This window comes from Nyctereutes procyonoides, unplaced genomic scaffold (genome assembly GCF_905146905.1).
Source record: "Nyctereutes procyonoides isolate TBG_1078 unplaced genomic scaffold, NYPRO_anot_genome, whole genome shotgun sequence".
NCBI lineage: Eukaryota > Metazoa > Chordata > Mammalia > Carnivora > Canidae > Nyctereutes > Nyctereutes procyonoides.
In genome coordinates, this window is record NW_026575141.1 from 18,964,196 (window position 1) to 18,979,611 (window position 15,416).

Below are 15,416 nucleotides of genomic sequence, written 5' to 3' on the forward strand. Positions count from 1 at the left end.
GGAATAACAGACTATGTTCTTTTATTTACCGTTACTTTCCAAATATTTTACAATTAGCAATATTATTTTCCTAATCATAAAAAAAGTAACAGAAGAAAGAAAATAAACCTTAAAAGAGAAAAAATCAGCCAGTTATTTCTATGGCTCTGGTAACATGGATTACTTAGGAAATTCCTACCTGGAGATAAAATTCCTTCTGGGTGGTTATCTTTTCTAAGGGAAGAGTTACAGGCGCTCTTTTAGTAGTGTGAGGAGAACAGGGCTTGGAGAGAGCCCTAGACTTTGATCTGAGCTCTAACAGATATATCTTCTGGTTTTACGACTGATTTCTAAAGTAATTTACAGACAGATTCTCTTGGATTTAATGTAATGCTGGCTAACACTTACTGAGTATATGCTGTATTCTAGGCACAACGCTCTGTCCTTCACAGGTTCTTGCTTGTCTCACAGGCACACACTGTCATCCGTACAAGTATCTCCATTCACAGCCATGGACACCGAGGCTTGGGAGAGGTTAGGTAACTTGTCCACGTAATACACTATTCAAGTGGTATGGCAGTTTTCCCCTTAAGGTCCTACCTCATTTCAAATAAGTAATATATAATACAATGTACAAAATAATACAAAATACATTGTATTATAACCTTTTGATAGAAAAAATGCTATCATTTATGCACATGTAAAGGACATACAAAAGGACACAATCAATGGAAAAGTTGGGATTAAAACCAGGAATTCTAGGGGCACCTGGGGGGCTCAGTGATTGAGTGCCTGCTTTTGGCTCAGGTCATGATCCTGGGGGTCCCAGGATCAAGTACTGCATCAGCCTCCCCCAGGGAGCCTGCTTCTTTCTCCCTCTGCCTATGTCTCTGCCCCCCTCTCTCTGTGTTTCTCATGAATAGATAAAATCTAAAAAAAAAAAAAAAAAAAAACCCAAAAAACAAAAACCTGGGAATTCTATATTCTAGTCTCAAGACCATGATTTCTTGAGAGGCAGAGTGGCCCTTATGGAGGAAGGTCCCTGAGCAGCCAGGAAAGGACAACGCTACCTCATTCACCAATGTCACTGCCTTTTAAAAAGAAAAGGGATTAACAAAGAACTAGAGAGGAGCTTCATGAGTTCTTGCCTTCAAGGGCTCCCCAGGTACAGGGGGCCCAAGAAACAGCAAACAACTTCTCAGAGCAGGGGGTTGTTCTCCTGATACTCAAGCCACAAATCTCTGGAGAACAACCCCTTTATAAAAACCTTTGGACCCAGGCATCCCTCCACCGCCTTAGGGTTTGTTAACTCATTAAATGTTTGCCACCACCTGGAAAGCAAATCCAGCTCATTCAAGCCTTTAGGGTCTCTGAACTAGGAGCATCAAAGATGGAATGGATTCCTGCTGTGGCTATATTCCTCTGGAAATTTACATTGTGATGCAGAAGACAACCTTCCTGCTCATCTATTTTTTTTTTTCTATTGACATATTCGCTGTAGCACTGAAAACAAGAGTTATTTCCCTCTGGTGTTCAATTAACATACCCTGTTCCTGTAGCACAGCTACAAGTAATCAGATCTCCTCCACCGAGTTGTTCCTGATTCTACATTACTTTTATCTAAATATTAACTACTATTGAGAGGCCTGGGAGTCTTAGTTAAGGGTCTGCTGTTGGCTCAGGTCATGATCCCAGGGTCCTGGGATGGAGCCCCACGCATCAGGCTCCCAGCTCAGTGAAGGGTCTGCTTCCTCTCCCTCTGCTCCTCCACCCACTTGTGCTGGCACTCTCTCTCAAATAGTCTTTAAAAACTTTTTAAAAAGGTTATTAAATAATAAATACTGCTTAAATTCTGGACAAGTATTTATGTACTATTTTGGTTAGACACCTTTAAGCCCAAGTATCCATATTTTTAAAAACTCTCCACTGAACAGTTATCACTGTATGCTGTGAAGCGAAACTCTGAAACAATACAGAACTTGGAATTCAACAATACCACAAAATGCACCAAATTTCAATGAGCCTTTTCTGGAGTTAAGAAATTAAGCTTGCAGGATCCCTGGGTGGCGCAGCGGTTTAGCACCTGCCTTTGGCCCAGGGCGCGATCCTGGGGACCTGGGATCAAATCCCACGTCAGGCTCCTGGTGCATGGAGCCTGCTTCTCCCTCTGCCTGTATTGTGTCTCTGCCTCTGCCTCTCTCTCTCTCTCTCTCTCTCTCTCTCTCTCTCTCTCTCTGTGACTATCATAAATAAATAAATTTAAAAAAAAATAAAAAAAAAAGAAATTAAGCTTGCCTAATCTAATCCGCCAGAAGGTTAATTTCTTCTCCTTCTTTTCAGAGGTATTCAAAGCAATCTAGAGCCACCTCATTTGCACCCTATCAAGAACTCTAAGCAAAAAAGTCCCAGGGCAGTGCCATGGGAGGGGCTCAGAGAGAACAGAACTCTGTGAGGACCACTCACCAGCTATGGCGCCAGCCAAGAGCAGGCTTCCAGGACTAATCTGCCCATCTTCATTTGCAAAGGAAGCCTTCACATGAGCATAGCACGGGAAGTAGATGGCCGAGAAAGGAATGTCCCGCAGAAAGCATGCTTTGGCACCCTGTACATTTGAAAAGGAAGAAAAACCACATGAAACACATATCCCATTGAGAAGATCAAGCTTTTCTGGAACTTACCTCAGAACACAATATTCCTGGAGAAGACCAAGTTTGTACTCACAAGTTGAAAGGGGAACAGAAAAAAAAAAAAAAACCCAAATTCTACAAGTAATAAATCTGAATTTTATTTTTAAAAATAAAACTATTGCGCGGCATGAGGAAAAAGGGAATAGTTCTCATTTATTCCAATGATAAGATTTCAAAACACTCTTGGAACTCTGCCTGCAACATCCTTTTAAATCCCTACTGATGGCAAGTCATTCATTGGCATTTCAAGGAATATCTGTTCTCAGAAGATGGGCAGCAACAAGCAAGGTACGCCTTTGTTTACATACTAGGAAGTAGACAAATTATGTAGGTGCCAGTGGAAGAGGTTTGTTTTCTGAATTGTTTGAGACTCTGATGAAAGTGTTGGACTCTTTCCCAGAAAAAAATTACACATACATAAAAAATTATATACCTTTTCAAGGGGTTCATGGATCCACTAATTTATTCACATACTTACCCCTTCTCCCCCAGGGTATGAAACATTGATAAATGCTTGTTCTAAAGCCTTAAAATATTTACAATAATTCCTACCCATTTAAGAGCTGTGTGTAGAGCAATTAGCAACTAGAGCTAAGTCTTCAAATAATTTCTGGTGCCAAAATAATGCACGGGGAGGCCTTGAAAACTGATGTGTGCCCAGAAACATAGCATTCTAATGAAAACCACAAGACATATATTGTGTTTTAGGCAGGTCTAAATGGGAAGGAAGTCACCCCTTTCAACACCTAATGATTTAATGCAACTTCTTTCACAGATTTCTAATACCTAAAAATTTCCACTAAATTGAGAGATTCTTCAAAGAAAATAATGAATCCATCCAGATTCAACAGATCTAGCCAGGCCCAGTGACATTTTAGTATGGTCAAGTTATGTTGGATCTCGGGTATTTTTGCTCAAAACTAGGCTCCTCTCTGTCAAAGTTCCTTCACACTACAACATCTGTTACTATAGTCTTTGCTTTCAGACACCATCATTACACTCCTGACTCAAACTGAGACTTTTGGTAATAAAAACCCTAGTCTTTTTCACAGGGATTGCTATTAACCTAGGGATACTGTAACTTAATTAGTTGCTTTAAGTAAGTAACATAAGCAGGACTTTGTTTCATCCTAGTAAACTTCATCATAGCTTGGCCCATTCTTCTAACCAGGACCAATGCTTGTAATCTGGAATCTGTTATGTTGGCTCTTCCTCAATCAATTCATCCATGGCTGTGTTATCTTTGTCCATTCTGTATAGATTAAAAAAAAAAAAAAAAAAAAAGGCAGGCAGATCCACATCAAGTACTGCCAAACAAGCCACATTTCCGTACCTTGTCAATCCCCAAACTGTTAAATGCCTAACTGAAAAGAAGAACACATAAACCACCACACCCAATTCCTCCTTTTCTATAGGTGCAAACGGATGCCCGGGATGATTAATCTATCAACGGCATGTTTATTAATGGCCACACTACTGGCTTGCTCAGGGGACATCCTTGGAGCAATGCCGGAGACAGGTCCAATATTCAGGACAGGATTCTCCAATCTTTCCACCTCCCCCAGCTTTTTCAAGGGGGAAAAGTGCAGTAGACTGCCAGTATATGTACAGCATCAGTACTCCTCTTATGACCAGCAGTTAATGTGGAAGGGCGAGACTTTCACCTGGCTATTTTTATTTCCTTTTCCTCATTTGCCTCCAAACCTTCCTGTAAGTTCTGCTAGCCCTTTACTCTCTCTGGCATACTTTGTTCAGGAGATATTAAAAATTAGGTGCCAAATAACCAATTCAAATTAAGATCAGGTAAATCTTCATGCCTGTCCCCCCCCTCTATAGTAAAAGAAACATTGTCATATTACTGACTTTCTAAACAAATCTCTTTGGAGTAATTTTTTAGGCTAATACAATTCTTTCTCCCACAAATCTTGCTTTTTGCTAAATCTATTAGTTTTTACTTTTAACCTCATCTCCCAAATCTTCACATTGTAGAGCCAAGTTCCAGTCTATTTTATTCCTGGTGATATTTTTCCCTCAAAATGTCCTCCCCCCTCAATTATTAATTTTTTTTTTTATTTACGATACTCATACAGAGAGAGAGAGAGAGAGGCAGAGACACAGGCAGAGGGAGAAGCAGGCTCCAGGCACCGGGAGCCCGACGTGGGATTCGATCCGGGTCTCCAGGATCGCGCCCTGGGCCAAAGGCAGGCGCCAAACCGCTGCACCACCCAGGGATCCCTCAATTATTAAATATTAACTGCTCATCACAGACAATACAGAAAAGCATTAAAAATTTAAATTGCACCAGCCAGAGATAACCACCACAACTGTACATGTTTTGGGGCATTTCCTTCCACAATAATATTAATAATCATTCCATTGTTGAGACCATCATTCTGTGGTTCTGACTTATCCTTTTCTTCTCCTTAAATTCACAGTGTATGGTTTTGTGGGATTTTTTTTTCAGGGGGGAGGTTGGGGAGACAGGGACTGTTATGGTCTCACATCTCATACACAGTCATATTGCCTAAATTACCTTTCTATTTGTTTGTAAAACTCTACTGCCATCTTTGGTCTCCGCTGTCCTGTGGACTGGCCCCATATTCTCACCCTTCTCAAAGCTTCATAATGACTTCACTTTCCCATTTTCCTCTCTTTGGTCAGCGTCAGGTAAAGCTGCTCATTGCCCCATTCATCTGATGAATCAAGGTACACCTATCACCCTGCAACTACCTTGATGATTGCAAAGCTGGGAACATCACCTCCTCATTCATTTAAACCCAAATATCACCCTTTCCACTGAGGATTCTTTAATGAGAAGGCAGACAGGGAGTGACTTCCATACAACTCCACACTAGCTGTACGTTCTCAGTACTGTTCGTAGTTTTCTTCATGCTCTTCTATCTGCCTATATCACTGTGGCCTATTTCAGAGAGTAAACACCAAGGGGCCAGGAACCAGGGGCCAGAGAATGCTCAGCAAAATCTCTGGCTGTCAGTTGGAGCCTCAGGCTTGTTCTGGGGACACTGATTTGACTGCCAATTTACACAGAAACAACAACAATGCACAATTTAGAAGAGAAAGAAGAGGCTTTGGGATATTTTGTCAGGCTCCTACAAGGAAAACAAACTTATTTCTTGGAGAAACATATTAGATACCAAAGCCAAGCTTTTAGTTTTTCAAACAAAGATCTATAACCTGTTGGGGATACAAAGAGCTCAGGAAGAAGTAGTTGATGATTTTGTACTGAAATATGAGAGTTTAAAAAAAGGAAGAGAACAGCAGTTATTAGCCTCTCCGATGCTATGTGGCTGCAATATAATAGGAAGGCTATGATAGGAAGACATGATGCAAAATTAGAAACCTCCCTGTGACACAGAATAGGGTCACGGGAAACAGCAGTTGGGTCTTCCCAAGAAGGGACGCCCCCTCCTGTCCTGAAATCATGACAATAAATACTGTATCTGTGTGACAAGTGCCTTATAAGGGGTTCAACATGCTTAAAAAGACATTTGAAAATATTCCTGATGCCTGAGAAGAAAAATGGCCTGATTAAAACACAAGTAAGCCAACAAATAAGAGAACAAATCCAAGGAAAAAGTAGAGCTGCGCCATGAAATACCAAAGGAAAAATGGGTCAGGAAAATGTGTTTTTCCTACCTGGAATCAGACAATGTCGTCAGATAATTCATGCATGCTAGAGTGAAGATCAGGCCATGAAAGAGGTCACAGGTTTCTTATTATCTGAGAAAAGAGAGAAGGAAAAGCCAAGGAAGAAAGAAAACCTATGGGGCTGGGAGTTTAGGAATAAATGATGGAAAAACCACGGAAATCCCGAGGAGGTGTCCCCTACCCTACCTGCTGGTAGTCAAGCCAGGGGGGACAAGGGGGTGTGGGTCTCCCTGCCTCTCCCAGCAGCAAATCACCCTCCTGATGTGGAAAATCACGGTGTGTCCCTGGCCTCTCTCACACTCCAGGCATCAAAGCCCAGTTCCCAAGGATGGCTAACTTTGCAAAAGGTTGGTGAAAAACACTTCTTACATTTCCCCAGCCTTCTTTCCCCATTACTTTCTTCAGGTCTAAGGTACAAAGGCAGGTGCCAATTTGTCAGGCTGCCTCAGGCAATACCTGACCTATGGCTCCCGCACAATGAAAAGGGAAGCAGGCTGTGAAGAAGGCTTTCAAAGTTCCTACAGTAAGAATGCTTCTCTCCCAGATTCCCTGATAAATCCTTCATTTCACAGTGAATATCCATTCTCCAGTCCCCTACCACAACACAAACCCGCCTGACTTGAAATCTCCTTGCCCCAAGTAGGATTTTTACTAAGTGATTAGCCATTCTGAACTTGCAACTTTATAAGAAAGGGCAACATTCCATGCTGCACAAGAGTCTGCGTCAGCAACACTAAAATAATTACTTTGGCCATTAAAAAATTAATAAATTACAAAGTGTGTGCCACCTAAAATAAGTCTTTAAATGTTCTTGCCCTATAAGTAAAGCCCCACATTTTCCTGCCTTAAGTCTTTTTCACCGATTCTCCGGGCAACTCTGCCCTCACACACTCTTCAGGTCGGCCCTGCATTTCCTCTGCACACACAGTAAAATCACTTGAGGGAAAATTCATAAATGCAAAATGTAATCATCTAATCTCTTACTATTCATTAAAGCACTTTCTCCAAAGAGGGAAAATTACTGGTTTTTTATTTCCTTTTAACAAAAGGCCCACTAATAACAGACAGGAACAATAAAAGGCATCTCAGAGGAGACCTACATATAAACAAACTGGAATCAAAACTCAGATCTAGTTTAATTCTCCACTCTGGCTCCATTCCTATTCTGTATCATTCTAAGGCCTCTCATCATCATTCTATTTTAGAAGTCTAGGAAAAATTCTTCAAGGCTTGGTATCACTTAACCTCCAGTTAATTGTCTACAGTCAGCACAGGCCACTCAGGTTCAGAGACGCTGGTCATAGTATCGCCATGGCTAAAGAATTCTTTCTTCCACTTCTCACGCTTTTTTTGATGTGGACACTGTAAAGCCCAAGGGAGCTTAATCAGTACTTAAGTTGCTGGAATCATCCACTCAAAGTTTACTCTGGCAGTTCTGTCAGGCATGAAATTGTCAAAAGATAGAACACAACAGGATTTGTATCTCTCTCTCTCTCTCTCTCTCTCTCTCTCTCTCTCACACACACACACACACACACACACACACACACACACACACACAATTTCCAACATCTTCTCTTTTAAAGCTCTTCATCAAAAACAAAAACAAACAAACAAAAAAAAAACAAAAACAAAACTCTTCATCTTGGATGGTATCACACCTACCCAATCAATCTGAGGAACAAAAAACCTTAAGAATGATTGTTGATAAAGAAGTCAGGGCTGGAGCAAGTCTTTTCGCATGCTAATTCCTGCTTATTCTAGCTGTACCTGCAACTACAGCTCTAAACAGTGTATTTCTAATACAGGAGAAGGTAATTACACTCATAAAGGCACCTCTGTGTCAGGGCCCGGCACCAGGAGCCAGCAGGTCTGGGAGACCGAGGCTTAAGAGAGACTCCTGCAGTGAATGCACATTGTCTAGCACGGGGAAAAATACCAGACAGAAGGACCTGCAGCATTCAGGACAACAGTGGTACACCTTGTCTGAGGAGGTTATTTAATGCTTCTGGCACCTGTAGTCAGAGCCACCCCTCCTTTCCTACCTTACAGGTTTAGAATTTATTTGGCATGTATAATTGTATATTTTGATCCTGGAGCTACAAACAATGGGCAGCATGTCAGGTCTTGATCCTTAGCATTCCTTTTGGTTTCCCCTAAGTGAGTTAACCCTTCTATACACAGTCTGGCAGTACCTCTCCAGCCCAGTCAAGGGAGAGTGAGGTCCAAGTGCCCGGGATTTGAACAGGGGGAGTTTCAGTATCTTGCTGAGAAATGGCACTGGTGCCAAGACCTGTTACGTGATTGTGTCACTGGTGTTAAAACCAAATGACCCAGCCAACAATTGGAGATTTGAGATCAGTGATACTGAAATTACTTCAATTTGAATATAAAGTATCAAAACCTACTATTTAGTTTCTTTAGCTTAGGGACTTGACACTGGTTTCTCCTTAATTTCATTGCAATTCTAACCAAAGCATCTTGGGGACTCAAACTTGCTTTTTTTTTTTTTTTTTTTTTGGTAGGAAATAACACTCCTACCACTCTCGTTCTCTACTCTTCTATTGTATACTGTTTCACTAACAATGATGCTTGTATTTGGACAGGCTGAAAATCCAGTAAGTGGCACCTTGTTTTATTACATGGAATTTTTGTCTCTGAGCATGGCACCTTCACAAAGCTAACCTATAAAACATGTCTCACCTTTTCCAGTTTTCTTTCCTTTCCATTCATGCCTTCTTTCTTTTGACATCTCCCCACTATTTATTGCAAGATTCACAGTTGGTTTCTACTCTAAGCATTAATGTCCTGGAAATTTTAATATGTACACTTATTGTCCTTGTTATCTTTACCTTCTTCCTGTATAATACTTGCATTTTATAGGACTTATATTATAAGCAATCCCCCCATCTTACTGTCACATGCTTTACTTCTAGCTTTAAAAACATGAAGCATTATAATTATCACCACACAATTATTTAAATTCACACAATGCTATTTAGACTAAACTTTTACCACTTTCTTTGCTCTTCATTCCTTGCTACAACTCGAAACGGTCATCTGGATCACTTTCCTCCTACCTGAAGTACATTCTAGAATTTTCTTTAGTAAGCGTCTCTAGGTGATATGCATTCTGAATTTTGCTAGTCTGAACAAGGTCTTTAATTCATCCCTGCTCCTGGGAGACATTTGTACAGGGTATAGAATCTAGGTTGAAAGGTTCTTCCTCCACACATTGAAAATACTGTGCCAATGTCTCCTGGCTTCTACTGTTCCTTTTTTGAAGTTAGTTGTCAGTTCAACCATTCTCCTTTAAGGGCCACCTGCTTTTCTCTCTGGCCATCTATGAGCTCTCTTCAGCTTTAGTATTCAGCTTTTTCACTCTGACATGCTTAGTCTAGATTATTTTTATTTATCCCATTTGTGATTTGTTGCGCTTCTTGAACCTAAGGACTGCCAGCTTAATAGTTCTGGAGAATTTTTAGATATTATCTCTCCTTTCCTTCTGGTTTTCTTTTATACCTATTAGACCATCTCATACTTTCCTCTGTGTCTCAATCTCTCTCTCTATTCTGAGTAAGTCTCTTATGTTCCAGTTCACTAACTCTCTCTTTGGCTATGTTTAATCTGTTGTTAAAGCCAGAATTTTAAAATGTTCAGCTTTAAATTTTAATCATTAGAAATATTTTCACCTCTTTTAATTTTTTAAATTAAATTTATGCTAGTCATCGGACCTAAACTGTCATGTCACTAAAAAGGTTACTCACATTTAGTAGATGAGGAACTTGAGGTACAGAGATACTAAGAACTTTACCCAATACCAGACCGCTAAGTGGCAGAGCAGTGATCCCACAGTGTCCTGCTCTTAGTGGGGAGTGGCACAATTCAGATGGAGATCTGAATTCTCAGAATATACATTTTGACTATGTGTTTGAATAGTCTACTTCTTCTCTGAAAAGTCATTTTCTTCAGGGAGAGTTGCATGTAGAAAGGTGGAAGAGAGAATACCCAGCTCCACTAGCTGATCGGCCATAATGGTTGAATGCAGAGAAATGGCCTCCATTGAGTGTGCTGAAGGGGATTGGAATAAGGAACTTTTTTTTCTTTCTCCTTGGACTCAGAGATCTTCATCAAGGAGAAGAAGTGAAAAAAAGGAATTATCATAGGCATTGCCTGTGTAATATTGCAACATTCTGAAGGAAAATTCTCAAGGGCAAGCCATCTTGAGCATCTCCTTTTCAAGGCATTAAATTGCCTTAGCCATTGGCAGACAGGATATTTGAGCTGATAATCCCATCAAAAACAAAAATGTTGGGTAATGTACTTCAATTTATTTTGTAAAAGCCTTTTCAAATTCACGAGTTAGTAAGGAATATTCAAGCCAAAATTTAGGTGAGATAAGCAGAACCCTAAAGCTGACTTTTGCCTTCAAGACATTTGCCAGACACCTGAATTTTTTTTTTTAAGATTTTATTCATTTATTCATGAGAGACAGAGAGAGACAGAGAGAGAGAGAGAGAGAGAGAGAGAGAGAGAGGTAGAGACATAGGCAGAGGGAGAAGCAAGCTCCATCCAGGGAACCTGATGTGGGACTCGATCCCGGGACTCCAGGATCATGCCCTGGGCCGAAGGCAGGCACTAAACCATGGAGCCACCCAGAGATTCCTGACAGACATCTGAATTTGAGCATTAATTGCTGATGTCCCAGGGGACAGGCAGGTACTACTTGAAGTGCTAAGTTTAAAAGAAAAGGGTAGAACTAACGTGAGTCAAGCGAGGCATCTAGGTCACAAAATGTAAGGAGGTACTTACTCTCAGGTGCTGACCTTGTATTGAACAGCCCTGTTACTGAACACCTCCTTCAGGTCTCTATACTTTAGAGACCACCCTTGCCTTATCCAATTTCTGGTCCTTAAAAACATTTCTCTTCCATAAAGCTGGACCTCAAAGGGTTGTATCCTCAATGTAAGGGTAAAATTAAAATGCTTTCTTTTACCATTCTGGACCATAAGAAAAACTGCTTTGGTTCTGGAGAATGAGAGAAGGAAAAGGGGAAAATCCTCCTGTGGGAATAATTAGGAATTCTAAGCTTGTCTTACATGGGGTTGTATAATGAATTTATATTTCTTGGATAACATGAAAACTCTCAAACTGGCAAAGTTTTGAATTGGTAGTACCTCCAGGAACCTGACAGAAGCAAACACAAGCTCTCTCAAAAGGAACCCACTTTCACCCTTGTTATGATGAGCACAGGATGTTATATGTATATAATGAACCATTGAACTCTACTCCTAAAAGCAATGTGGAACTGTATGTCAACTAGAATTTAAAAAATAAATAAATAAAAAGGAGCCTACCTTTAGCCCAGACATCAAAAAATTTTCATATATAATGTTCCAAGGAAAATGAACAGCTCATAGTCTAAAAATCTCAAGTCACACAAGGAAACAAGCAAAGTACTTTAAGAAGAGATAACAAAAAATACCAGGTGGCATTTTAAACCTACAAAGACTTAAAATTTCAAAATTGTCAGAAATAGAAAATGTTTTCATTGGTTTTATTTTTTTTATTTTTTAAAATAAACTTAAAAAATTAAAAGGGGTAAAAACATTTATAATGATTAAAATTTAAAACGTAACATTTCAAAATTTTGGCTCTAATAAGAGATAGCCATAAATACCAGGCAGAGTTTTAAACCTACAAAGACTTAAAATTTCAAAATTGTCAGAAATAGAATATGAATGTTTTCATTGGTTTAAAACAATTTTTTAAACCACAAGCACATCTGTGATAATTCCTTTTTCACTTCTTTTCCTTGATGAAGATCTCTGAGTCCAAGGAGAAAGAAAAAAAAGTTCCTTATTCCAATCCCCTTCAGCACACTCAATGGAGGCCATTTCTCTGCATTCAACCATTATGGCCGATCAGCTAGTGGAGCTGGGTATTCTCTCTTCCACCTTTCTACATGCAACTCTCCCTGAAGAAAATGACTTTTCAGAGAAGAAGTAGACTGTTCAAACACATAGTCAAAATGTATATTCTGAGAATTCAGATCTCCATCTGAATTGTGCCACTCCCCACTAAGAGCAGGACACTGTGGGATCACTGCTCTGCCACTTAGCGGTCTGGTATTGGGTAAAGTTCTTAGTATCTCTGTACCTCAAGTTCCTCATCTACTAAATGTGAGTAACTTTTTTAGTGATATGACAGTTTAGGTCCAATGACTAGCATAAAGTACCCAGTATACTACTTAGCAAAAAGATCTTCAATAAAAGGTTATGATATAAAAGTAATTACCATTATCTAAGAAAAGCACACTGTTCTGTTGCAGCAGAAAATGGAAATAGCTAATACATTCTTAAACAACTTGCAGCTAAAGTATGACTCCTATACGGTTTCATACCTGAATCACAGTAGAGTTCTATATTTACCAGGGTAGGAGCCAATCTTTTATTTGGCAAAAGACCTAATCCTACCAGAAAATGTATAGTGGTTTGCTAAATTGATCATACCCCACATGGGACTTTTTGGCTGTCACCTAATCTCCTTAATTTTACAATCAATACATTTTTTTAAAATTTTAGTTATTTATTTTTTATTTTTTAATTAATTAATTAATTAATTAATTAATTATGAGAGAGAGAGAGAGAGAGGCAGAGACACAGGCAGAGGGAGAAGCAGGCTCCATGCAGGGAGCCTGACGTGGGACTTGACCCCGGGTCTCCAGGATCACACCCTGGGCTGAAGGCGGCACTAAACCGCTGAGCCACTGGGGCTGCCCAATAAATATTTTTTTAAATTGGATACCTATTAAACGAATACCTCCATCACAATGAGACACCAGACAACATATTTAGAGCAATCTATTAGCAATGGATTAGTAAGTAGCATCACATTCAAATAATATTAAACATGAAAGACTACATATTACATTTCAAAAGTTTAATTAAAATAAACAAACTGTTGTGTTAAAACTAATTCTGCAGGTACTCAGTAAGAAACTTCAGCAAAAGAACAAAACACTAACTTGATAAAAATGTTCGCCTCTGGAAAGATAGGTTATCTGTGGCATGGGACTAGGAGATCAACATTTTATTATTCTCTTTTATGTCTGAATTTTCTTCTTTTAAAAACTATCTTGCCTCCTAAAATAATTTTTTAAGAAACATGGGGTGCCTGTGTGGCTCTGTTAAGTGTCTGACTCTTTATTTTGGCCCAGGTAATGATCTCAGGGTTATGATATCAAGTCCTGTGTCAGGCTCTGTGGAGCCTCTTTGGGATTCTCTCTATCCCTCTCCCTCTGCCATCCCCTCTTTTCCTCTCTAAAACAAAACAAAAATCATTGTGGCACAAATCACTGAAGAACTATGGCACTCTATGTTTATACTTTCTCACCTCCCTTAACGCTGGTCACTTTAAAGGCAATGATACCATATTCACTCTGTAACTCTAGGTCCTAGTGAGTGTTAGCTCTAAACAAATATTTGGTGAAGAAATAGAAAAATAATTTAAAAAATAACCATTTTCTAATGTTTTTAATTTTTATTTTCCTTTAAAGTTTTAAATTTTAATTCCAAATATAGTTAACATACAGTGTTATTATACAATTTAGTCATTTTCTAATATTTTTAAGAATCTTTTCTAGTCCCCTTAGCACACCCAACTCCTTTGGACAGTGTTTTCTACACAAAATACTTTTCTAGGTGTTTCCTCTTATTTGCTATTCCAAAATCCAAAGAAGAATGCTTACCTAGAGACGGCTATTGACCACACATCAGAAATTACCCAGGACTGGAACAGAGAGGAAAGAACGAGGTATTTTTACAAGAATCCATTAGTTGACATTCTATTATTTAAAATTAATAAGTAACAGGGGCACCTGGGTGGCTCAGTGGTTGAGCGTCTGCTTTCAGCTCAGGTCGTGATCCCAAGATAGAGTCCCGCCATCGGGCTCCCCACAGGGAGCCTAATTCTCCCTCTGCCTATGTCTCTGCCTCTCTCTGTGTGTTTCTCAGGAATAAATAAATAAAATCTTAAAAAATAATAACACATCATGCAAACTATATGCTAAGATCTACCTCTGTCCTTTACATGCATTATTTTTGTAAATCCCCCAACATTTTTTTTTTAAAGATTTTATTTATTTTATTCATGAGAGACACAGAGAGAGAGGCAGAGACACAGGCAGAGGGAGAAGCAGGCTCCATGTGGGGAGCCCGATGTGGGACTTGATCCCAGGACCCCGGGATCACAACCTGAGCCAAAGGCAGACATTCAACCTCTAGCCACCCAGGCACCCCTTCTAACAACAATCCTATGAAGTAGTTGGTACTGTAACTATCCTCTTTGTAAAGATGATGCTTCTAAAACACAGGGATAGGAAGATTTATTTTTTTTAATTTTTTTTAAAATTTTTATTTATTTATGATAGTCACACAGAGAGAACGAGAGGCAGAGACACAGGCAGAGGGAGAAGCAGGCTCCATGCACCGGGAGCCCGATGTGGGATTTGATCCCGGGTCTCCAGGATTGCGCCCTGGGCCAAAGGCAGGCGCTAAACCACTGCGCCACCCAGGGATCCCGGATAGGAAGATTTAAAAAGTCTTTTTTTTTCCAGTCTGTCTTCCTTTAATGCAACCTTTAAGCATAATACGAACAATATCCTATGACTTCTAGTATTATTCTCAAGTTCACACTACATTAGATACAAAACCTGGCCCCTTGAGGTGTTTGATATACTCTTCTGAATTTCTTTTTTTTTAAATTTTATTTATTTATGCATGAGACACAGAGAGAGGCAGAGACACAGGCAGAGGGAGGAACAGGCTCCATGCAGGGAGCTTGAGCCCTTGCTCCCCGGACCGAGGATCATGCCCTGAGCTGAAGGCAGACACTCAACCGCCGTCCTCTCTTCTGAATTTCTAAAATTTTGCCTTTTAGAGATAAGATATCTAAAATTTTCATCTTCATCAAAGATATTTTTGACAAAGCTATCAGGAAGGCAAAGAGTTATTTTTCAATGAACACAAACATACCATTTGAACAGCAATATGGTGTCACTGACAGGTTACCTGACTTTCT

At 39.7% G+C, this 15,416-nt stretch overlaps 1 protein-coding gene across 3 annotated transcripts in view; it reads right to left on the reverse strand.

The window, feature by feature from the left end:
- Nucleotides 1-15,416, reverse strand: part of SLC25A13 (solute carrier family 25 member 13) — a 185,258-nt gene that overhangs the window by 10,780 nt on the left and 159,062 nt on the right. For all 3 annotated transcript variants that reach the window (XM_055307442.1, XM_055307441.1, XM_055307443.1), the window contains one exon: nt 2,443-2,581. In XM_055307442.1, coding sequence (XP_055163417.1) covers nt 2,443-2,581 — 139 coding nt within the window. The remainder of the gene's footprint in view (nt 1-2,442; nt 2,582-15,416) is intronic.